The sequence below is a fragment of the Aethina tumida genome, chromosome 5 (genome assembly GCF_024364675.1).
Source record: "Aethina tumida isolate Nest 87 chromosome 5, icAetTumi1.1, whole genome shotgun sequence".
NCBI lineage: Eukaryota > Metazoa > Arthropoda > Insecta > Coleoptera > Nitidulidae > Aethina > Aethina tumida.
The window spans coordinates 4,466,613-4,492,915 of record NC_065439.1 but is presented as its reverse complement, the minus strand read 5'-3'; the positions used below and the strand labels follow the sequence as shown (position 1 = coordinate 4,492,915).

The 26,303-nt window shown below is 29.7% G+C and overlaps 2 protein-coding genes and 1 long non-coding RNA gene across 3 annotated transcripts; all 3 read right to left on the bottom strand.

The window, feature by feature from the left end:
- Positions 1 to 266: 266 nt before the first annotated feature.
- Positions 267 to 1,724, bottom strand: LOC126265569 (uncharacterized). Its single transcript, XM_049967436.1, has 4 exons — positions 1,385 to 1,724; positions 1,078 to 1,187; positions 801 to 845; positions 267 to 686 (listed from the first exon to the last, which is right to left on the bottom strand). The coding sequence occupies exons 2-4, from the start codon at positions 1,162 to 1,164 to the stop codon at positions 267 to 269; spliced, it is 552 nt and encodes a 183-aa protein (XP_049823393.1). The 5' UTR covers positions 1,165 to 1,187; positions 1,385 to 1,724.
- Positions 1,725 to 8,501: 6,777 nt separating this feature from the next.
- LOC126265568 (uncharacterized) lies at positions 8,502 to 14,406 on the bottom strand. The gene is made up of 4 exons (XM_049967433.1): positions 14,347 to 14,406; positions 14,015 to 14,059; positions 13,633 to 13,912; positions 8,502 to 9,525 (listed from the first exon to the last, which is right to left on the bottom strand). Exons 1-4 carry the CDS (start codon positions 14,404 to 14,406, stop codon positions 9,218 to 9,220), a joined length of 693 nt encoding a protein of 230 aa, XP_049823390.1. The 3' UTR covers positions 8,502 to 9,217.
- Positions 14,407 to 14,419: 13 nt separating this feature from the next.
- Positions 14,420 to 18,853, bottom strand: LOC126265752 (uncharacterized). Its single transcript, XR_007548227.1, has 3 exons — positions 18,791 to 18,853; positions 14,571 to 14,604; positions 14,420 to 14,499 (listed from the first exon to the last, which is right to left on the bottom strand). It is a non-coding gene; the product is annotated as an uncharacterized LOC126265752 (long non-coding RNA).
- Between the last annotated feature and the right edge of the window lie 7,450 nt (positions 18,854 to 26,303).

The following is a 26,303-nucleotide window of genomic DNA, read 5'->3' as shown; positions in this document are numbered from 1 at the left end:
GTTTAATATGATGTTGGTGTTGTTATCAAAAATAAAAGCAGGTTTTAAAATACATTCGATAAGAACTGAACGAATTTCATCTGCGGTAAATGGTTCAGTTCTTCCTACAACACTCTCAGAGAAATATGAATAAAGAACCTGAATCTGATTAACATTAACAACATTTTTTAAATCATTCGCTAACATGTCTCTGCTATGAGAATAAGCAGCCTGTTTGGAGAATAGATACAAGTTTTTGTAAAATTCCGGAGTCTCATCAGCTCCATTTACATGTTCAAGTTGGAACACTTCTCCGTTTCCGGTACTAAACTTATTCTCCAAACTTCCTCATTTCTTACAATTTTTTTCATGTTTTCAGGAAGTCTAACATTTGAATTGGACAAAACTATAATGTTTAATTTCAAACCTTTTTGAAAATGATTCTGATATTTTGGTACAAGTACATCGTTATAAGTTTTTTCGAATTTTTTGTATTCCAACGAAATGTTGCTTCGTTCTGCTTTATGTTTGAGTTGCACACAGGTCATAAAGCGATTATCTTCGTTGATAACGATGTCGTCCAAATCACCGTGGTCTTTCGCGTTGTATACAATTTGGAAGTTTCGAATCGTTTTATCTAATGCGCATCGAATTGCGAGATGAGTCAGGATTGATGTTTCGTATCGGTCTCCTAATTTGGCAGCTTTCTGAAATATTTTTAGGAGTGTCACCCAAAAGGCTCATACCGAATTTTGAATTTTAAAGGAACGCAAACATATGTATGACGTCTTTAAATAAAGTTTTAAAATGATAATACTCACCGAATCTCCTCTTAATTTTATATTTTCAATCCCATTATTATTCATCTGAAAAATTAATTAATTTTATTATTAGGATATATTATATTATTGTTTGTAAAAGGGGAATAATTTTGTTTTGTCTGTTTTTAGATCAATGCAATATTTTGTCTTAATTTTATTAAATTTTATTTAATTACTTCAAACTGCACACGAAACAGCAAACATTTGAAACCTCATACTATTTTGAATGTAAATGAGTAAGTTAAAAGTATATGTAATAATATATAAATAAATTTACCATGGGTAAATCGGCATCCTGATGGCAGTTCTCCTCGGAACCACTGTCTAAACCATGCAACTGAACTTGATTAGATGATGGCAGCATATTTTCATTGTTGGGTCAGATGTCTAGAAATTAAAATATATTATTCAATATTTATTTAATTTAATAAATACATTTTAATCAAACACATAAAAAACAAGTGAAAATGCCTTTATTCAAAAATTATGTTAAATCTTAAAACAGAAGTATTATCATTATTGAAGGGTTGGAAATAAAAATTATGGTAAACTGAAAGTAAGATATCATTTTATTATTACCATACCTGAAATGGAATAAGTATGTAGGACACATGAAATATGACTTGTATTAGAATTTCACTTCTAATAACAATTGCCAATATATTCAATAATCCGGTTTCTGGAACAGATAATCAATGAATTTTCAACCATTTGATTCATTACAGAAGTGGAAAATGATAAGTCCATACAGTTCTTAGATGTCCTAGTTAAGGAGGATAAGAACAGTTCACATGTCTGGATACAGAAAACTTACACACACAAAGTAATAACTAAACTACAACTAAAATCACAATCTAAGTTTCATTAAAAACATGAGTCATAAGAAACATTATCAACAACTAAAATTAGAAATGCTGTCACAAGCAGAAGAAACACTCAAATGAGTGGCTGTTTTTTGTGATCTGGTGAATGTTTATTATACTGCATAAAAAGGTATATGTTAGAGCATTTGTCAACATTGGCAACGTCTAATGCGCAACCCCCTCCCCGTAGTTAGTTAGGGTGAATTAGCTTTAAGTTACTTACTTTTAAGTCAGCTCGAGAGCAACACACAACGTTCAGATGCTCCGAGCAAAATAAACAGAAAAATCACAAACTTGGCAGTTTTACTAGTCCAGCACATACAAAACATTGGTCCTTCGAGCAGAAACTATTACACATACAAAACATTGGTCCTTCGAGCCGGATTACGTGTACAAGATCAACAAGAAGCAAGGGCGAACGGAAAACACCTGTTCAACACACAGAAGAATACGTGGCGATAAGTTCCGTCGTACCGAAAACAGCAATTAGTGTTCAATTGGCAACGGTTCCAGTTGAAATAACCAGTGCAGGCAAGTCAAGTTTGGATTTGGCATCGATTCCAGAAGAATTCCAGCAAAGGGAAGTCTAATCAACAATCATAGCAACATCAAGGTCATTTCAAGAACATACCAGGGTTTCAAGTCAAAAGGGCCTGCATTGCACGTGTCCACAACCATTGGTTTCAAGTCGAAAGGCCTGCGTAACACGTGTCTACAACCACTTGAGTCGGTAAGTTTGTTTCCCATCTACTACCTGCATGCACATTTGCCAATTTAAAAAATCCTTTACATTTGAAAAACAAAACGATCACAATGTCTACTGAAAGCATTAAGAAATTACAATGTAAACGTCGTACAATCAAAGGCAAGCTGACCAGGTTGCAAAATTACGTAAACTCTATAGACACCGCAAACATTAATGACGAATTAATAGCACAATTAAGAATTCGTTTGGAAAAACATTCGTGTATATTAGATGAATTTTCTACCATTTGTACAGAAATAGACTACCTAGAAGATAATGAGGATAGTTCTGAATTGGCGGAGTTTGAAGATTCATTCTATGACGTTACAACAAAAATTACTAAATTAATCAACAATTATACCATAAATAATCAAACACAATCGAATACGTCATCATCAGATACAGTCGCGAGCAATCCAATTACAGGTATAAAATTGCCTACAATAAATCTACCTTGTTTTAAGGGCCACTATGACGGTTGGCTAGAATTTCGCGATGCATTTAAGTCATTGATACATGCAAATGAATCTTTGTCCGACGTTCAAAAACTTTATTATTTGCGCTCGTGTCTTCAAGGGGATGCTGCTCGTATAATCGAGTCCATTGAAATTACTGCATATAATTATAATATTACTTGGCAATTGTTGGAAGATAGGTTCGAGAACAAGTCCCTAATAATTCACAATCATGTCAAAGCCATTTTCGATCATCCAAATGTTACAAAGGAATCACATGTTCAATTGCGAGATCTCTATGACTCTGTGACAAAAAATTTGCGTGCTCTAAAATCTTTGGGCGAGCCGACAGATACGTGGGATACTCTTATAATTTACATAATCGCAACCAAAATGGACGATATTACCCGACGCGAATGGGAGATCGTCAACAATAACTCACAAATTCCAAACATGGCGGATATGTATAAATTTCTAAAAGGGCGTTGTGAGCTTTTAGAGAAACTCGAACATGAAACGCCTAAAAAGCCAAAGAACAAACCATTCAAATCAAGCGCATATGCCACCACTGTGTCTGTCAAGGTCAGTTGTTATTATTGTAAAAAGGATCATGCAATTTACAACTGTAATAAATTTAAAGGGCTCTCAATAAATGACCGTATCTCAGAAACTAAAAGGCTCAAGCTGTGTCTAAACTGTTTAAGACAGGGACACAACACAAAAACATGCCATTCATTTAGTTGTCGAAAATGTGGCAAAAGGCATAATACCTTACTACATATTGAGACACATGTTGCAAGTGAAATTGTCACTGACCCTGAAGTGCCAGTTACCATTGTCAGTCACTCGGTGGCAAATGAACAAAAGCAAGTCTACTTGTCAACGGTCTTAATTCATGTAACAGATGCACAAGGCAACAATCAAGTTCTACGTGCACTACTTGACAACGGGTCCCAAAGTTCATTTGTGACTGAAAGGGCTGTTAAAATGTTAAATTTAGATAAACACAAAACCCAATTTAAAATTTCTGGTGTTGGTCAAACTATATCGGAGATTCAATATCAAACAATACTCGACATTTCTTCTGTTCAAGGTTCATTCAAAACATGCGTTTCATGTTTCATTATGAATAAGATCACAGAACCCATACCTTCTGCTACAATGCCAAAATATAACTTTACACTTCCAAGTCGTATTACTTTGGCAGATCCAACCTTCAATATATGCAATGATATCGACATCCTATTGGGTGCCGACATATTTTGGAAGGTTCTACTGCCTGAGCGTGTTTCACTGGGAAAACATAATCCTATGCTGCAAAATACGTCTTTTGGGTGGATCGTTATAGGAGGTTGGAGTAAAGGGAATCAGAGGCATTCAGTCAATTGTTTAGTCGTAAACAAAACTGATGAAATCGTGAAGCGTTTTTGGGAAATAGAGGAAATAGGTGATTCGTATCAAATATTTAATGAAAGGGAACAGTTTTGCGAGAATCATTTTAAAGATCATTATGAGCGCGACTCGTCTGGCAGATTCATTGTACGAATTCCGTTTAACGACAAAAAGGGTCAGCTAGGCGAATCAAGGCAAGGAGCATTAAATAGATTTCAGTCGCTAGAAAGAAAATTGGCGAAAAATACCCATTTAAAACAAAGTTACGATGAATTCATGCAAGAATATATCGACCTAGGACACATGAAACAAGTCGAGGATGTAGGTGATGAGAAGATTGGTACTCATTATTATTTACCTCATCATGCGGTTTTAAAAGAATTAAGTTTGACAACAAAAATACGTGTTGTATTTGATGCGTCGGCCAAGACAAGTAGCGGTCTTTCGCTAAATGATGTTCAATGCAGCGGCCCGACCATACAAAATGAGTTGTTTTCCATACTATTGAGATTCCGAATTAATCAATATGTTCTCACAGGAGATATATCAAAAATGTATCGTCAAGTTCTGGTTCATCCTGATGAACGATGCATGCAAAGAATATTTTGGAGATTCAACAAAAATGAAGCAATACAAACCTATGAGCTGGCAACCGTAACTTACGGCACAGCATCAGCACCATTCTTAAGTGTTAGATGTTTGAAACAATTAGCTATGGATCATTCAACAGAGTTTCCTGAAATTAGCAGGATCATTGAGAATGATTTCTATGTAGACGATGTGATTACGGGTGCTAATTCAAAGGCGGAGTTACTGCGCATTCAGCGAGAACTGTCAAACATCTTACAACGGGGCAAGTTCGAACTGCGCAAATGGTTGTGTAATGATTCAGAATTGTTATCTAAATTTCAAGTAGATAACAATTTAAATGTTGGATTAATTCATTTGGGACCAAATGACAATAATAAGACGCTTGGTATACTATGGAATGCTTGTAACGATATTATTCAATTTGAAACAAGTCAACTTAAATGTTCTCAACAACTTCCAACCAAACGTTTCATTTTGTCAACAATAGGTCAAATATTTGATCCTTTGGGATTGATTGCACCTGTCACAATTTTGGGAAAAATCCTTATTCAAAAATTGTGGTTACAAAAACTAGATTGGGATGATCCCATATCTGGTCATTTATCCATTCTTTGGTCAGAGTTTGTAAATAATATTCAAAATTTGAATAACTTGAAGATTGATCGGTTTGTGTTGAAGCCAGAGTACGAGGAATGTGAGCTCCACGGTTTTGCAGACGCGTCTGAAGCGGCTTACGGTGCCTGTATTTACCTACGATGTAAGGTTAAAAATCAGTACTTTGTTCAAATGCTTTGTTCCAAATCAAAGGTTGCACCAATTAAACAGGTATCATTGCCAAGGCTTGAATTATGCGCTGCAACATTACTCGCAAAATTAACAGACAAGGTACGACGATCAATCAGACTCAACATTCAAGCACAATTATTTTGGTCAGATTCCACGATTGTTCTTTGTTGGATACGAGGTTGTCCATCGCGTTGGAAAACCTTTGTTGCAAATCGCGTGGGTGTGATTCAATCACTTACAAAACAAGAACAATGGAATCATGTAAGGTCTCAGTCAAATCCTGCAGATTTATTATCACGAGGTACGAATGCAGATGCTTTAAAAACCTCCACGTTTTGGTCAAATGGCCCACAGTGGCTCATTAAAGATAAGTCAGAATGGCCAGAATTTACGGAATCTGAACCGAACATAATTCCAGAGCACAAAACTGTTTGTTTGCAAACAACCATTACAGACGAATCCATCTTCATACGATATTCGTCGATAACAAAATTAAAGCGCGTTGTTGCATACATGTTAAGATTTATTTCAAATTGTAAGGAAAAAAAAACTATCTGGCCCTCTGAGCTGTACCGAATTAAAAAATTCTATGGTAGTTTTGCTACGTGTAATGCAACAAACTACATTTGTTACTGAGTATAATGATTTGGTAAATAAAAGGCCAATTAATAAAAAAAGCAGACTATTGTCTTTAAATCCGTTTATTGATAACGACAATTTAATACGTGTGGGTGGTCGATTAGTTAACGGTGATTATAATTTTAACAAAAAACATCCTGTCATCTTACCAAAGAGTCATGTTTTAACAGAATTGGTCCTCAGAAATGAGCATGTCAGACTGTTACATTGCGGACCTCAACAATTATTATATTCCGTACGGGATAATTATTGGCCAATCTCAGGTCGCACCGTATGTCGAGGAATAATTCGGAAATGTATTCGATGTTTTAAGGCTAAGCCAACGAATATGGAATATTTGATGGGAAATCTGCCTGAATGCCGCGTTAATCAGTTCAATCCTTTCACAAACGTTGGTTTGGATTACGCAGGACCATTTTTGTTGAAAGATAGAATAACAAGAGGTGCTAAAATCATAAAGGCTTATGTTTGTGTCTTCGTTCGCATGGCTTCAAAGGCTATCCATTTAGAATTATTAACTAATTTGAGCACAGAGGCATTTTTACAAATGTTAAAAAGGTTCATCGCTAGACGAGGTTTGCCCTCCAACATATATTCCGACAATGCCACCACCTTTGTTGGTGCAGACTCCGCATTGAAAGAAGCATTTCTGTTTGTTGACACTAACGTAGATAATATTAATCAATTTTTGAATAAAGAAGGTATTACGTGGCATTTCATTCCTGCGCGATCACCTAATTTTGGAGGTATATGGGAAGCTGGTGTTAAAAGCTTTAAACATCACTTGAGGCGAATATTAGGCAATGATAAGTTTACGTTTGAAGAGTTTTATACGGTAATGTCACAGATTGAAGCAGTTCTAAACTCGCGTCCAATAAGTCCATTATCAACAAATCCAAATGACTTATCTCCGTTAACGCCGGGTCATTTTCTAATTGGCAAATGTTTAACTTCAATTCCTGAACCTGTCCTTTCCCACATTCCTGTCAACCGACTCAATAATTACCAGCGACTGGATCAACTGAAACACCACTTTTGGCAACGTTGGCAAAAAGAGTACGTGTCCGAACTCCAAGCCAGGTTGAAATGGAAACAAGCGGGTCAACACATCCTCAAACCAGGACATCTAGTCATCATTAAGGACGATCAACTGCCCCCTCTACAGTGGCGTATGGGACGCATTCTTGAGTTACATCCTGGTGAAGATGGAGAAGTGCGTGTAGTGAGTGTAAAAAGCACAACCGGTGTGCTAAAACGAGCAATTTCGAAAGTGTGTGCGCTACCTTGTGATTGACTTTTCTATTATGACTCCTATTCTGATTTCCAATGTATTAATTATATTTATTTGTCTATTGAAAATTGTATTTTCAAGGCGGGCGGCATGTTAGAGCATTTGTCAACATTGGCAACGTCTAATGCGCAACCCCCTCCCCGTAGTTAGTTAGGGTGAATTAGCTTTAAGTTACTTACTTTTAAGTCAGCTCGAGAGCAACACACAACGTTCAGATGCTCCGAGCAAAATAAACAGAAAAATCACAAACTTGGCAGTTTTACTAGTCCAGCACATACAAAACATTGGTCCTTCGAGCAGAAACTATTACACATACAAAACAGTATATTTATTAGGAAATATTGATAACGATTATGGTTACTATGTGTTTAAATAATACTAATTATCTAAAACACTGAGGTCAAATCGCGAAGCAGTAGTTCATAATAAATATAAAATAAAACAAATTTAAATTAAACAGTCAAGTGTCAAGTGTCAGTGAAGGATATTTGAGTACCGATATGTCTTGATCATGGAACCATGATTTGACGATCCTGAATGTGTCCTCTTGATCATTGTTTTGTTGGTTAATGATCCTTGGTGCCATATTTTCCTCAGCAAATGGCTACATTGGGTCTTTCGGCCTTATATTACAATAAAAAACGGTTCATTTTACCCGTAAAAGTGTTATCGAAAAGTTAATATATATTTTCTATTTTATATCATTCTATGTATTTTATTATTTTAAATTGCATAAATTTGAAAATAACTTCTCCACCCGCATTTTAAACAATATAAAATATAAACAAAGATGAGAAAATTGAAGTGTCCTAAGTTCCATTTTTTCTTAATCTGAAATAACCACCAAAACTAACAAATATATTAAATAAATACTTAATTAAATTAAGCATTTAAATAATTAGTAGGTATTAAATAGGGATGAGAACAAAAACACATGTGTATCTAATTAAACAACTATATATATTTATTGTTCAATATTAAATTAATATTAGTAATAAAATAAAAATAAATAATTATGATTACAATTATTCTGTAAGATATTAATTTAAAGTTATTATAAAGTATTATCTTTTTTGAGTACAATAAATGAGTAAATGAGTGACTACACATCCACACAAAAAAGCGCCTTATTTACATATTATTGTATCTTTTTCGCTGTATTTACTACACCTAAACGTATTTGGTTGTTTTTACAAACTCACAGTTTTCGTGTCCGAATTTTTTAATCAATCAATCAATTAATCAAACTCTAATATACATTGCTGATTGATTACAGCTGATTGGATTTAAAAAATCTGACATAAAATTTGTAATTTGTAATGTACAATCTAAGAATAGAAATTTGAGATATAATAAATAAATCTTTTATTATATTTTATTCCCTTGCTTCAGATTTATTTAAGTTAATCTCTGTTTTCTTTACACTACCTTTGGATCCAATCAACATTTCTCTAAAACGAAGTTGATAATTTTTCTTTTCATGTGGATGCGTTTTCTACTCCTAAATGGTTACATTTCAGAAGGTAAACAGAAAATATCACATAATAATATAAAAGTATATAGGTCTAAAACAATAACACTTACAAACTAATTAAATAAATTGTTAATGTTAATGGAATATTTAAAGTTAACAATTAAGTACTGAAAATACATATTTATTGCTTACTTTTTAAAATATTTTCAACACTTTTTATGTTGTCTTCATTTAAATACATGTTTAAACGTAAATAATACCAAATATTTTGTCCCATTTTGTCTTTTCGGTTAATATCGGCTCCTTGTTCAATGAAAAATTTTATTAAATATGTTGAGTCATTTCTGGCCCATTGAGTGGCAATCATTAACGGTGTATTTCCATTATCATCTCCTTTATCGATTCCATTTCCACTACTGTCATTAAAAGAGGATATTAATATTTCGGCAACTTTTTTCATTCCTTCGTTGTTTAGATTTCTATTGAAACCTAAAAAATGCCAAATATTTAAACCGTTTTTATTTATTTTGTCAACATGTGCCCCATGATCGATTAAGAATTTTATTAAATTAGTCGATTCGCCATTTCTGAGGTGACGAATTGTATACATTATTGGGGTCATGTTATTTTCATCTTCTTCATTAATTTTTAAATTTTTTCCGTCGTCACCAAAACAGTATTTAATAACTGAAGTGATTGTATTTGATTCTATCTTGTGTAGACGTGGTGTCCAAACTAAATATTGCCAAATATTTAGTTTATTTGATAAATGGATATCTGCTCCATTTTTTATAAAAGTATTCAATAATTGTTGAACATTCTTACCCTGTTTAAAATTATACTCTAATGACTTTAAGTTATTACAGTCATCGTTAGTAATAGGATTATAAATGTCATTCACAAATTCTGATAATAAAAAGTCGGGTTCATTAATCTTATTTGATCTACTTTTATGTTTTTCTTTTAAAGTACGTTTCTGTTTAATATAGATGTCTTCTTTTATTTTTTTAATTTGTGCACTTCCTTCGAGGAATAAAATGTATTCCAAAGGTTTTCTCTTATTTCGATCAATGTCATTTATTAAATATTTAACATTTGTAAGATAGTTACTAATAGATGTCATAATAAATCGGTCGTTTACAAATATATTATTAGCAAAATAATGCCAAATGTTGCAATAATTGTTGTCCTCTAAATCTAAGTTTGCCTGCCGTTCAATGAGAAGTTCTATAAATCGAAGGGATGATATTGAATGTGCGTATTTTACTGCCAACATTACAGGTGTCGCCCCATCTCTGTTTGAGGCGTTAATATAACTTTGATCGCATAAAGATAAAAATTTCGGTAATACTGAAACGATTAAATTGTTGAAATCGTAACCGATTTTTAGAGCCAACTTGTGAAGGATATTTTCTTCACCGTATTTTTTACAAATATCTTTAGCTCCATTCTCAATCAACATTGAAATTAACGAAGGATATTTCTCATGATCATTTTCAAACGGATTCCATTCTTCAACAGCAGTTTCCAAAATAGTTGATTCAGATAATCCTGAGTTATAACGTTCATTTATGTTAAACAATCCTTTTTGCAAAAGTATTTCCACTATTTTTTGACTGCCATTTCGTGCACAGAAATTTATAAGAGAATACTTTTCGTGTATATTCTGCTCTAAATTTAAGGAAGTTGATACTTCTTTTTCAAAGTCTTTAGTTCTAATAAAGTTATTAAATCTTATTTTTTTAAAAATATTAAAATAAGTAAATGATTTATATTCAAATATAGTGTTAAATATAGTTCGATAATCACAAGTCGCAGAAACAATTATCATTTCGGTTATAATTCTTTCATTTTGCCAAGGAAAACGTTGAGGGTAATAGAAGAAAAGGTGCTCGACAAAATCAAAGCTTCTAGAATTGAATGCGTAATCCAAAGGGAATTTATTCCAGTTGTCTTCGGAAAATTTAATGTCTTTACTTTTTACTTCACTTAACAATTGACTAAATATTTTTTCTGAAATAGTGAAGTCTAAGTAAAATTTATTTACATGTAACTGTGATAAATTATTTCGAAAATACTTCCTGAATATTTGGGAGTGACGATGTCCATATGATGATGCAATGTGCAAAACGGTTCGACCAAATTTGTCTTTTTCCCGTAAACATTGTTCGTCCCTTAAGTAAGCATCTATGAGATTATTGTTCTTTAATAGTAATGCCGATTGTAATTTTAATTCTCTGCAAGTAATAACATCAAAGAAATATCTCACTTTTAATAAATCCTCTTGTTCGCACAATTCCTTAATTATAAATGGTGATAAATCTTCTACTATTTCTGTTAAGAACTTTGCACAAAGGAATTCTGCATAAGTCTTATGCACAAATCGAGGATTATCGTAGCTATCGAATCCTGTGATAATAAAATTTATTTTATTATTTCCTTCAAAGTCAGATTTTACTTTGTTTAATTCAGATATGCTGATTTCACGTATATATTTTAGTAACGTTGTGCCCAATAAAAATTTACATGCAAATTTTTGTAAATATATTTCATTTCCAAAAAAAGATAAAGATGAATGTTTTTCTAAAAATTTTTCATACAGAAACAATATGTTGATGTTGTCTTTATTTTGAAGAAAATCATCAATATTTGAAAAAATGTCGACAACATGTTTGATTTGCAAAGGAATACCCATTAAAGATTCTTCTACGTTGTCTTCTAGTACTTGAATCAGTTCATCCAATTTCTTATCATCTTCAGTTTTATAAGATTCCTTGAAAAAGTTTCTTCTATCCTCGCGTGATAAAGTTTGTAAAGAAAAATGTAGACAGTCACAATTCTCTTCAAGTGTTTGTAACTTGTGTGTTCTTGTTGATATTATAATTTGCAAATTCAAGGATGAAAAAAAATTAATGACATTGCAGTCCAATTTGGCTTCATCAAAACCATCCAACAGTAACATGACTTTCTGCTCCTTTATATTGTGTTGTATCACACATTTAAGAAATTTTAATCTTTCTTCATCATTCTCACCATTTCCCAAATGTTTAGTTAAATAGTTTATGTAGGCATCTTTGTCTTGATCAAGTTGATTCATTTCTTCATAAATAGCATCTAACTTGATGTAAATAGGCAACTTTCCATTTTCCAAGAGTTTCCTTTGAAATTCGTCCATTAAATAACTTTTTCCCATTCCTGCATCTCCAGAAACCACCTTTATCATTATATTCGGATCATTAATCATTATTTCTTCATCCAAAATCATTTCCTCTAAATATCTTCCCAAATGATTTCTGGAAGCTTTTTGAGCATAAATCAAATATTTCCCATTAAATTTTAACAAACAACAGTAATTTCTGTTAATATTCGAAATTTTTTCTTTGGTTATTTTTAATGGCCATTTTGAATTAACAATGTTAATATTTGTGTATTCTGATTGCTGTTTAAGTAATTGATCAACATCTAATTTTGAATCGTCATCGTGGATTACAAATAAAATATCAGGTGTTTCAAATATCGAATCGATGTATAAATTTGTTCTTAAACTTCGAGGTATATAAATATTATGTTTATTTATCGAGTTGTTGATCGTCAATGAGCCATTTAACAGTGCTAGCAAAATGTTTGGTGTTATAGATTTCATTGCCAAATCTTCATCCCCAATTAAAGCATTCAGTGTTCGATCTTCGTTACCAACTTTTATTTTTAATCCATTCAAAAAGTTAATTTTGGCTGCTTTGTCAACATTTTTGAATAATGGCAATTTATTAAAGATTATGGCGTCTTTGGATATAACTGGATGATTATCGTCAACTATCAAAACGAGGGATCTTCTGTTATTGGGAAAGTATTCCAAGAAGAAATCGATATTGTTTTTGTATTCGGTATAATTGACAATACTTAGGCATCTTCCAATCTGCCATAAGACGATTAAAAGATCTTCGTAAGTAAAAGGTTTCTGTTTGTGAGACAAATATTTTTTAATTTGACTATCTTGGAACAATGTATTGAGATCTTTTTGTGGAATTTCTTTACAATAATGATTAAAATCGCATTTATATTTTTTCAGTTCACTTATAAAACATTGATTTATCAAACTTATAAATAATCCCTGATAATTATTTTCGATAGTTATTAGTGTTGTATTTTTCAAAACAGTTTTAAATAAATTTATTATGGTGTCGTTTAAAATGATGTTGGTGTTGTTATCAAAAATAAAAGCAGGTCTTAAAATACATTCATTAAGAACTGAACGAATTTCATCTGCGGTAAATGGTTCAGTTCTTCCTACAACACTCTCAGAGAAATATGAATAAAGAATCTGAATCTGATTAACATTAACAACATTTTTTAAATCATTCGCTAACATGTCCCTGCATTGAGAATAAGCAGCCTGCTTGGAGAATAAGTACAAGTTTTTGTAAAATTCCGGAATCTTATCAGCTTCGTTTATATGTTCAAGTTGGAATACTTCTCCGTTTCCGGTACTAAACTTATTCTCCAAACGTTCACCTTCCTCATTTCTTACAATTTTTCTCATGTTTTCAGGAAGTCTAACATTTGAATTGGACAAAACTATAATGTTTAATTTTAGACCTTTTTGAAAATGATTCTGATATTTTGGTACAAGTACATCGTTATAAGTTTTTTCGTATTTTTTGTATTCCAACGAAATGTTGCTTCGTTCTGCTTTATGTTTGAGTTGTACACAAGTGATAAAGTGATTATCTTCGTTGATAACGATGTCGTCCAAATCACCGTGGTCTTTCGCGTTGTAAACAATTTGGAAGTTTCGAATCGTTTTGTCTAATGCGCATCGAATTGCGAAATGAGTCAGGATTGATGTTTCGTATCGGTCTCCTAATTTGGCAGCTTTCTGAAATATTTATAGGAGTGTCACCCAAAAGGGTCATACCGAATTTTTGGGTGGGAGGAATCGCAAACATTTGTATGACGTCTTCAAAATAGTAATACTCACCGGATCGCCTCTTAATTGTATACTGTCAATCCCATTATTATTCATCTGAAAAATTAATTAATTTTATTATTAAGGTATATTATATTATTGTTTGTTAAAGGGGTAATAATTTTGTTCTGTCAGTCTTTAGATCAATGCCGAGGCAAATCATTGAGTATATACTGATCAATATATGCAATATGTTTGTCTCAATTTTATTAATTCTTATTTAATTACTTCAAAATGTACACCAAACATAGCAAACCTATGAAACCTCGTTTTATTTTGAATGTAAATGATTAAGTTAAAAATATACGTAAGGCCGTAATAAAATAATATACAAATAAATTTACCAAAGGTGAATCGGAATTCTGACAGCAATTCTTCTCGGAACTGCGGTCTAAACCATCCATCTGAACTTGATTAGATGTTGGCAGTATGTTATCCTTATTGGGCGACGACGTTGGCTGCACAAGCACCGGATTTTAAACCTCGCAGATGTCGATCTAGATATAGTAGGCAATATTTATTTAATTTAATTAATAAAGTCTAATTAAATAAAATTACAAAAACTTACCGAGCTATTTTTATCTGACATTTTTCATCCACACCTTAAACATTTTAAAAATATTTTTAGCATTTAAATTTATTTATTATAAGATATTTTAGAACAATCATAGACATAATTGAATAATTTAAATAATGTGTTATGAAAATTGTAAGATATTCAATATTAATTAGTTTCTGAAACAGATCATCCAAGAATTTCCAACCATTTGATTCGTTATGGAAATGGACAACAAGTCAAATAGTATTGATAAGAATGTGATTATGTTAAACTGATTGCTTATTTTGTTAACATTAAGACATTAATATGAGAAAAACATAATATAAAAATTGTTAAAAGTTTTTTAGTATTAATACGATATTTATCCATAGTGAGGATTAGAGTCACTAACTGCTCTAATCTTATCAGACGTTGTGCCTGGCAAAAATTCTCGGTGTGTCATTAAGCAGATAACTAAACTGGGTGTGTATGTACACCTTGAAGGTTATCTCATATAATTTTTAATTGTGATAAAACATGACCAGATATAAAAAATGGAGTAAAGGAAGAAGTTACTTCAACATACAAGCAGATACACATCCTGCAAATTTGGTTTAGCGATTTCGTTTCTTAGCCGCTATTTACATATTAAAGTCATGTTTGTGCAATAATTATCATTTTTTAAAATGGAAATTGTATATATTATAGTATAATCAACAATACAGATGATCATAATGAAAAACATTAGACAGTATATAGTACGACTTGATAAGATATCACCACTCCAAGAAAACATTTTTCCCAAAGGTAATAATTACCTGTTCTGTTATGGATAAAGTCAGAAAATTTTAAAAAGCCCGAAATCACCATGGACACAACTAACAAACAATTGTTACAATATGAATATATAATGTAATAGGATAATATTTTTTTAATAGATACGAATGGGCGATTGAACTTCTGATACTTGATCAAAAGGCACAATTCATTTATATTTATCAATTGATAAAATATGAATAGACACAAATAGAATGTTGCTTCTATAAACATGATAAAAATGGATGCTATGTAATTTTAATTTTCAGTTCTATCAGTATTTTAAATAAAATATCAAATATTTTGAGTGGATATAATTAGAGGTGTAATAATGAATAATTGATTTAAATCTCCCAAAAACTATTAGTGTACTAATTTTCTAAATAAAAGTAAAATTTAAAGATTAAAAAATGTACACGGTGTTTTATTGAAAATAACAAAACGATTGTAATTTTAAAATTGACAAATTTAAACGTAACTAACGAACGCCCTGTATAAAATATGGGAGTACAAATAATAGCTTTTTCATAATGGTCCTTGATTAGTAAATATGTACAAAATGAACTTCCCAGCATACAAACCAGTGGCTCCACAACTTTATAGTTACACAATCAATCTATCAAAATTTTTAGAATAAAATGAATAACTCAAAAACTGTTGGGTTTTGGTAAAGAACGTGGTATGCCCATTTTAATTACAATTACTCATAAAATTTAAAAACTCTAAAATATACATTCTAACCATCAATAACTATGTTAGTTTCAATGAGACACCCGGTATTTTTTTAGGATTGTAGTAGTATGGTAATTATGGTAAAGTTTAATTGATCAATTAACGTATAGTTATTAAAATAAATAGGTACAAAAATAATAATTAATCGATTTAAACCTCTCAAAATCTCTCCAATTTTCTAAATAAAAGTAAAAAATTTAAAATTATTCACGGTGTTTCACTGAAAATAACTAAGTTATTGTAATTTTAAAATTGACATAAAGGAACCCGAAAATCGTCAGAGACTAATTACTTCTCGAGAAGATTGAGATTTGGTTCAGATGTCACTTCAAGAGAGAATAAGAACAGCTCGCTAGTTATCGATGACTATGGAAGAAACATTTCCTGAAGATTTAAGTCTAATGTCGTGATATATATATATATATATATATATATATATATAGATTAGTCGGTGTTAATTAGTGAACCTGTTTTATTGCCAGTAAAAAGTTATAGCAAAATTCTTCTGAGGATTTAGAATGAACTATATTAATAGTTTGTATATATATGTTAATAGATATTTATTCTTTTTTAAAACTTTCTTTGCAGTAACATTTTACATATTATCTGTTTGGACCACAGCGAGTGTATGGTAATTTATATGGGATTATAGTGCATACGTTCCTAGATGACAAAATCAAAAACAAATATATAAGAAAACTTAATTTAATTGAGATTTTAACCATATTGATTAATTATTATCTTCAGGCTTAGGCAATGGCTTAAAGAATTTTCTAATTTTTTCTTGCTTGGCAGTTTTTAGAAACTATATCAATTGAGACTGATATACACGGATCAATTTTCATATCGATCCATAATGATAACTCTACTTCCATTGTTTCTATTGCTGGGTTACGAACAACAAAACAACAAAACAAATAAAATTAATTCCCTTTTATATGTAGTTCTAATTATACAATTTGTTTGCGCATTCACGATGTTTAAACATTTATTAAACATCAAAATCATATTTTTTATAATATTTTAAAGGTTCCTTTACTGATTAATTAAAAAAATTTAAATAGTACCTGTTAAAAATGGATCTAACAGCGGATAAAATAAATTACTTTTAATGTAATCAACTTATTCTTAGAATTTGTTTAAAAGTAACTAATTATTGGATTGGTTGCGCATTCGCCATTTTTAACAACAGTTGTAAAAATGGTGGATGCAAAACAAAAAACTTAATTAAAATATTCAAATGAATTAGGATAAGATATTTGAAAACGTAAAATTAATTTTCTTTTGGATATAAAAGAGCCACATTATGCACACATTCAACCAAAAGAAGTGAAAAAACAGAAGTACATGGATCACAAAAGATACAATGTTACTGTATTGTGTTGTTATAAAAATAATGACAAGAAACATACCTCCTCCCTCTAAGCAATTGATATTGATAAGAAAGTGATTATATTAAATTAATTGATTATTTTGAAAACATTAAGACATGGAGGTTTAGTAAACCTAAAACGGAAGTGCACCATCATCCCACGCAAAGATTTTGCTCTTATGAAAAGTCAAAATACAAAATCTTTAAAGTTTTTTATTTTTATAAAAAAGATAAGCTGTGAGGAAGTACCAAGTTAAAATTAAATCATTAAAATATATTTGTTACCAAAGGTTTCAATAGACAGTCCAGAATTAATTGGACATTTTTCGATAAGCCATAGTTAGGAGTAGTATTACCAATTGCTTTAAATAAAATAACTCTCCAACAGCACATTAAGACATCATTTGATAATCTGATAAGTATCTTAGTGCATTAAGAATTGGATCGAATTAAAAGTTATGTTGATGTGGAATATCTGAAGGGACGTAAATCCTTTTATGTCAACGAATTCCAAATATGTATTTACTCATGCAAATACCAATTATTATTGTCACATATTGTTAAATTCACTGATTATTTCTACCGATGTTGTTAACCCACTTTCATCCACCGGATATTCCCTTAGTAGAACCAAAGAAGAAAGTCTGTATTATTAAATCGGCAGATATATTAAACTATTATTAGTGTTAATGAAATTTGGAAAGATCCTTACAATTTACACCGGATTTTCCTTAACAATATTTATAATTGTGTTCAGGAGGATAACATATATATTGAATCTTTAATAATACTTTAATATTAGTTGTTTAATATCAGTATTTTTTTTTCTTAAACCATAAATTGACTTTGTATCTGGTAAATATTATCAGATTGCTTTTTGTAAACATATAAAAAACAATCGTGTCTTTGTTATACTGACAACGCAACTAAGTATATTTTATCATATATCAGGATTTGGAACCAAATTTTGTCAAACAAGAACAAGATTGTTTAAAGTTATTTTTGATTGTGTTAAAAACCAACCATATATAAATGGAGCAAAGGAAAATGTTACATCGGTGCACAAGCAGGCACACAATCAAAAAATTTGATGTGTTGTCATCGTTTCTTTCCCCGATAGTAGAAACTTCCTTATTGACTTAGTGGGGTATCTTTTAACTATTAACGTGTTTGTGAAATAATTATTATAAATGAGGCTGCCTTTTAGATAGATTTTTTAAGGGAAATATACAGACATATAAAAAACAATGATGATGATCATAATGGAACAAATTAAACATAAGTACATGAAATGACATCACAACTCCAGTAAAATATTTTTTTCACTTACCTGTTATCTTTATAGTCACAAAATTTTAACAAACCCAATAGTACCGTATATAAAACTAACAAGAAATTGTTACATTGTGAATATAAAATGTAAGAATGGGAGACTGAATTTCTGTTACTGAAAATCAGAATATATAATTTATTTTTATTTAGTAATTGATAAGATATGACAAAAAAAATGTTTGTTGATTCTTAAATATAACAAATAATGCATGCTAAAGATAAAAATGGAGTATGTTTTTCTACTTCTTCTTATCTTTTCTTACTTACCTGTACCAGTACAGTTCTATTTTAGATGTGTTGCTTTAGATATTTAATTTAAAACTGTATTTTTGGGACTACAATAAATATGGAAACTTGATTTATTTTGTGAAAATTAGACACAATTATTTAATTTAATATGTCGTCGCAGATTCACAAGCACCCAACATTGTTTGGTATGTTCTTGACATGAAACCGATCAGTTTGTATATTATTTACTGGTGTATTTGAACCATTTCTTTGTATGTTCTTTATTTTAATATGGGTTCTTATGTGACCATCCAAAACACCCCACAGGTGCTCTATATGTTTCAGATCAGGTGACTGTGAAGGATATTTGAGTGCCGATACGTCTTGATTTCGCGACCTTGAATGTATGCTCTGGATCAGGGGTTGGCAACCTATGACCTGTGGGTCACCGAGTGACCCATTTGGTAATTTCAAGTGACCCACTTTAGTTCCGAAAATAAAGTATAAGATATACAAAACATTTTTTTCTTTATCCCAAAAAATTTTTGTCGCAAAGTTATGAACGTACCAAATTTGAATCCAGTATGACATAAAAATATCAGTTAAAGTATTTTGAATATCTAAGAATTGACAATTTTATTTTAGAAATGATTGATTTTAAAAGTTTAACATTATGGATGGATAAATTCAAGAAATTGCGGAACGATTTGAAAAATACAGAAGATAAGCATTTTCTCATGATATCAGCATGTTGGGCATCATTTAAAAAATTGGCTTTGCCATTTTGTCCACATTTGAGTCCACTTATAAATGTGTATTTCCACAAATGGAATTTATTTTAAGCAAAAACAGGAGCAGGTTATCTATTGCAAATTCAGATGTTTGCGTTATACTTAAAACGACTAATTATAAACCAGACTTGAGTAAATTAACGTCATAAATTCAACATCCGGGGAGCCATTGTCATCGTAGAGAAAGTTTATTCAACTGTGTTTGTAATTATTTTCTTAATAAAATATATCTTATTATTTAATAAAATGCTTTTTTAATACGAAAATATCTCTGACACAAACGTCTCTTTAATACTCGCATTTTGGTTGATTTTGACCTCTATTTAAAATAGTCCTGTCTAGTAATGATTTAGTTATTCGAGTCCTACATGTTTTTGAAGCAAATTTGACGTCACCATTTGACATTTTTAAAAACGTATAAAGATTGTTCTTTATATTCTAAGTTGAATTTAACAAAAATTAATAAAATAATTACTGCTTATGTGTACAATCAAAAACAACCAGAATGTATTTAAAAACGTATTAATTTTTTGTTTAATTTTAAAATAATGTTGATAATAAAATAGACATAAAAATTGTATATAGTTTAAATTTATTATTATAACTATTTATTTATATTTATTGTAGATGTTTAAATGTATTAAAAAATTAAAACATTTAGTGCTAAACAACTCTTAGTTTCTTTCCTTCAACCCCACTATAAAAATTTCTAATTTTGAACCATATATTTTTATAGTTGGCTATGTATTCGTTAGCTATAAATTATATTTAATTAAATAATAAAAATTTTAAATTAATATAAACTTCAGACGTCGATGTCCTTCAAAATATTAAGTTTTTCGGCGGGTTCAGAACTTTTCTGCATAATATTAATGGAAAATGTGTAGAAATAATTTAGTAATTACATTAATTTTTCTTTAAAAATGTTAATAATTAGTAGGTATTAAATAAGGATGGGAAGACAAATACATGTGTAACTAATTAAAACTATATATATTTATTGTTCAACATAAACATAAACATTTTTTGTTACAATTATTCTGTAAGATATTAACTTAAAGTTATTATAAAATTTTATCTTTTTTGAATACAATAAATGACAAAATGGAAGTTTTACCAGCGATGACCTGAAATGGGTTGCAAGATACCTGCCACCGTCGTTTTTAGGCGGTTGATAAAATAAACTCCTCATTCTACCACTCTGCTTCCGTTTCTGCATGAAAATAGACTTCTTTATTGTCATATAACTAATTGTCAATTGCGCACCTCGAAAAGTTCTTCATGGCCCTAAACAACAGATATTGGCTTTTAATCAGAAGAAGATATTGTATTCTAAGAGGGAAATCAATGATTCGACATGTACTGTGTAATAGCCAACTTAACCACTGTCAACCAACTGATGACTAATTTACCTACACAGAGAGTCAACATGTCATCACCAATTACTCACACAAAAATTGAGATAAAAGTCTTAAAAGGAAAAGTTCGTCATATGGAAGAAACATTACACTACCAATGGTTGTATGTTCATAAAACCACATAAAACAAAGATTGCAATAACTTACAATGGCATCGGTCATAATAATTTCAACAATAAAGAAAGTTTTGACACCGAAGAGTCAAATGAAGTTCAGATGGAATATTTCATACATGAAAATGAACCAGACAAATCAAAGGAAAGAAGTAATTCTTTACAATCAATAAAATAGGAACCTGATTCACCGTCTTCGACAAACGAATACGGAAACAGTCTGGAAATGATGATGATTGTGATCCGTTCAATACAACACAATTATATAAATTAACAATTAATTTCATTTATATTTTCTTTCCTTCGCATCATGATTGAAACTGAGCTAATTACAAGTTCTTCAATTAGAAGTGGAATAAAAACTAAAATCTTTTGTATTTTAATGGAGGATCAAGAAGCGAATAAATAAATAAATGAATAAAAACATTTAAATGAGTTAAATAAATTTATTTCAAATATTTACTGCAAGTTGTATATACAGATATTCAGTTATAATTATATATATATTTTTTTATAATAGTGCAATAAAATACTTAAAAATTAACATTTATAAATAAACATAATCATAAAAATATACATAAATTATTTAAAACAATGTTAATTCCATCAATTTTAAAAATCTACAAAAAGATATTTTAAACAATTTGGAAAATAAACTTTCACCGGAAGTGGCATCAACTTTGTTATTTTCAATGGAATATCTATTTTTTTTTTGTAATACTTATACCATTTCCTACATCTAAATTCAATAGTTTTTGAGTTATTAACTTTGTTCTAAACATTTTGGCTTAACTAAAACTAATTTGAACACCTAACTTTTATACACGTTGTTCGTTATTTACTTTTTAATTTTGTATCAGTATAACGTCCACATAGTTTTTTATAATTTTGCGAAATAGTAATAACCATAAATATCGAGAGGTATTTGTCACAGTTTGAAGATACAGAACTGTCTAAAAGTTTATTAGGCACAATTGATACCATTTTGGGCGAGAATTGTAATCAATTATTCTTCGTTATGAATCAAGTTATTGTAATAACTTAACTTACAAAACAAAATAAAGTCCAAAATGCACTCTGCCACCACAAAATCAAATAAACATTCAGTTCTAAAAAACATTGTTTGCATAAAACAGTACCGCACTACAAAGCTCATATTTATAGCAAATTTACTGGTTGTAAATAGATTAGGAAGTTTATAAAAGTAATAAATTTCATGCCAGTGCCAATGGATTTTGTGATTTTTAGTCGCACACGAATCTGAATACGGATGTCGATTTACAATCGGTTATTAATTTAAAATTGACTCTATCTCTGAATTTGCATTTACTACATACTCTTGGTGCCAAGTAGGGCATTTGCACTTCTGCAAGAAGTTCTATCGATAAGGTAAACTAACTACAAACTTAATATAAAACTGTCAATAATGTAATTCATTTTTTAATGAATTTTTGAAAATCTTGCAATATTTATTAAGTTTAATAAAAAAATAAAAAATGTTTATATTTTTTTCATGATTTCTCATGTATTTTTTTAAATACTCCATTTTCAAGTATTCTGTTACCCTATTATTAATATTAATTAATAATAATTTTCAAAAAACTTTGAAAGAAAAAATCAAATTTCTATATTTCGTTTTAAGCAATTTCTATTTAACTATTAACAAATTTAGTTATATTTATTATCGACTGAATTTACTCAAAATTGACGAGATAATTTTATGACCTTATTTATTTAAACAAATTGTTGTATTTGTTATTATATAAATATTTGAAAAATTTTAATTAAAGTTAAAATATTTATATACTTGGAAAAAAGTTTGAATTGATAAATGTGTTCATAAAAATTTAAAAAAAAGAACCGCAAAGTATCAGTAGTTTTTAAATTTAAAATTAATTTCTCTAAGAAATTTTATTTTTTTTTAATCGATCAAAGCATACTCTTTAATTCGTCAAGAAGTAGAATAATTTGAAAAAAAAATGTCGCTAAATTTTTCCATTTTTTATGACTGGAAAAGAGGAGAAAGATTTTTCAAAGCATTAACATCAACATTTGGATTATCACACTTGTGTGACCGTACAATTTACTAGGGACAAATTTTATTATTATAAGTTTGTAGTATATAAAAATATAACAATAATATATATTTGACTTAAGCTATATTAAACAGTAGGGGCCATAATTATAGCAAATTACTAAAACGTATTAAAAATATGAACTGTACTTATTTTTTCTGTTATTGTTGTACCTACAACGCAGTTTATTAGTTTAATGAACAGAAAAGCATTCCCAGACCACCCTATTTCACAGTCATCACTCAAAACTACCCATGGTGTGCAAATAGAAATCGGGTCTTCACATCAACGAGGAATGGCCTTAATTTATAAAAAATAGATAAGTTTTTTTGTAAGATTTGCAAGACACACAACAACTTACCTAAGTATGTCAATCAACCATCTATCCTTTCTACACCTTAAAAGTTAAATATATAAAAGAGGTGTTTAGGTAAAATTGATTTGAGTGTCCCGAGCCTAATTTTCTTAAAATCTAATGTAACCACGGAGACAGGTTATGTAGAGTGTACCCCATTTGAAAGCGGCACACTCCCCTAAAATTTGTACTTTTTGTCCGATATTGACAAACTTTTTTTTCCAATTGTAGAGCATGAATAACGTATACCTAAATAATTATCCTGAAGGTTTTAGTTTTGCATATGTATATTTTTTATGTGATATTTTGTCTACAAAAACATATGCTAATTTGATACTTTACCATTGAAACGAAAGTTAGTTAAAATTGGACAAAATATACAAATTTTATGAAGGTATCCCAGTTTCAAATGGGCCACTCTGTATGTTAAATATCTACTTAATTAAGTTAAAAACTTAATTATTTTTATTTACTGTTCAATATTATATTAATTACTATTTAAATATACATAAAAATAAACAATTATGATTACAATTATTCTGTAGGATTAACTTAAAGTTATTATAAAATTATTACATTAATTACAATTATTTTGTGAGATATTACAGTTATTATAAAATATTATCTCTTTTGAATACAATAAATAAGTAAATGACGATGGTGAAATGATGAAATAACCCATCCATACAGAAAAGAGGCTTATTTACAAATTATGCTTCTTCAAAAACTTCTTTAGAATTTAGACAGCAAAAGTAAATTTTACAAAACATTTTAACAATAAAATTTTGGTATCCCTTTCTCTATTAATCACGAATTTTTGTCAGTTAAAAGTCACTAACACACATTTATGATTATATTGTAAGATGCTCTCTTAGTAAAATTCGTTTGTATATTTTATTCTTTTACTTTATTTCATTTTATTTAATTTATTTTAGTAAATTTTATGTGTGGATGCATTATCTATTCTTAAAATATTACATTACAAGAGGTAAATATAAACAATCTGTCACGATTGTTAAACATACAGTAATATATAAGTATATACATCTAAAATAATGACTTACAAACTATTAATTAATTTGTTAATATTAACCGCAGAAAATTGTCTAATTAACGTTAATTAAATAGTGCTGATTGATTTACAAATTGATTACTTAAAGTAAACCTAAGTTAATAAATATACAATTAAGTACTTAAAATACATATTATTGCTTACTTTTTAAAATATTTTTAATATTTTTTTATGTTTTCGTCATTTAAATATGTGTTTAAACGTAAATAATACCAAATATCTCGTCCCATTTTGCCTTTTCGGTTAATATCGGCTTCTTCCTCAATAAAAAATTTAATTAAATACTGAGACTCGTTATCAGTTTTTAAGATGGCTGTTATTAATGGAGTTATACCATTTTTATCCTCTTCATCGATTCCATTTTGTTCATTATTACCAAAGTGAGACATCAAAAGTGAAACAATTTGTTGCATAATGTCTTCTTTAACCCTATTATTTAAACTTAAATAATGCCAAATATTTCGTCCTAGTATGTATTTTTTTTATATATTTGCTCCATTGTTCATAATGAAATTAACTAAATATATTAAAGCCTCTGTGCTATTTCCAATTGCATTCATCAGCGGTGTTTCTTCAATATAACTTCCTTCATCGATTCCGCTTATTTTACCATCGTTAAAAAAGGAGATTAACATTTCGGCAACATTTTTCATTCCTTCATTGTTTAGACTTTTATTGAAACCTAAATGATGCCAAATATTTCTTCCAAATTTATTTATTTATTTTGTGAATATGGGCACCATGATTAAAATATATATATATATATATATATATATATATATATATATATATATATATATATATATATATATATATTAGAAATGTTAAAATACTTGGCGTTTTGTACAGCAATCATTAACACTGTATTTTCATCTACATCTATGTCAATTCCATTCATATTATTACCATTAAAACAACACATTAACATTCCGGCCACACTTTTCAATTCTTCGTTGTTTAAATTTTATTTTTTGAATTTGTGCTCCGTGATTTATAAAATATTTTATTAAATCTGTAGACTCGTTTCTAGCTTCTTTGATGGCAAACATTGAGGGTGTAATTTCATCTTCATCTCTTTCGTTGACTCCCTTCATATTATTATCATTAAAACAAGACATTAACATTTCGGTCACACTCTTAGTTGTTTAGACTTTTATTAAAACCTAAATGATACCAAATATTTTGAAGAAATTTATTTGTTTTCCGAATTTGTGCTTCATGTCGATGAAATATTTTATGAAATCTATCGAGTCATTTCTGGCATTAATAATAGCAATCATAAACGGTGTATTTCCATCATCATCTCTCTCATCGATTTCATTTATGTTACTGTCATTAAAATAGGACATTTTTTATTCCTTCATTGTTGAGATTTTTATTAAAACCTAAATGATGCCAAATATTTTGGCCAAATTTATTTATTTTGTGAATTTGTGCTTCGTGAACGATTAAGTATTTT

Bases quoted from the DNA above. Each gene is read 5' to 3' on its own strand.
- LOC126265568 (XM_049967433.1), bottom strand. From the start codon at position 14,406: ATGGATGGTTTAGACCGCAGTTCCGAGAAGAATTGCTGTCAGAATTCC. The intron at 13,913-14,014 runs GTGAGTATTACT...TAAATATTTCAG, and splicing joins TACAATTAAGAGGCGATCCG to AAAGCTGCCAAATTAGGAGA. The intron at 9,526-13,632 runs GTCTAAAATTAA...GGCATTTTTTAG, and splicing joins TCAGAATCATTTTCAAAAAG to GTTTCAATAGAAATCTAAAC.
- LOC126265569 (XM_049967436.1), bottom strand. From the start codon at position 1,164: ATGCTGCCATCATCTAATCAAGTTCAGTTGCATGGTTTAGACAGTGGT. The intron at 846-1,077 runs GTAAATTTATTT...TTAATTTTTCAG, and splicing joins AGGATGCCGATTTACCCATG to ATGAATAATAATGGGATTGA. The intron at 687-800 runs GTGAGTATTATC...AAAATATTTCAG, and splicing joins TAAAATTAAGAGGAGATTCG to AAAGCTGCCAAATTAGGAGA.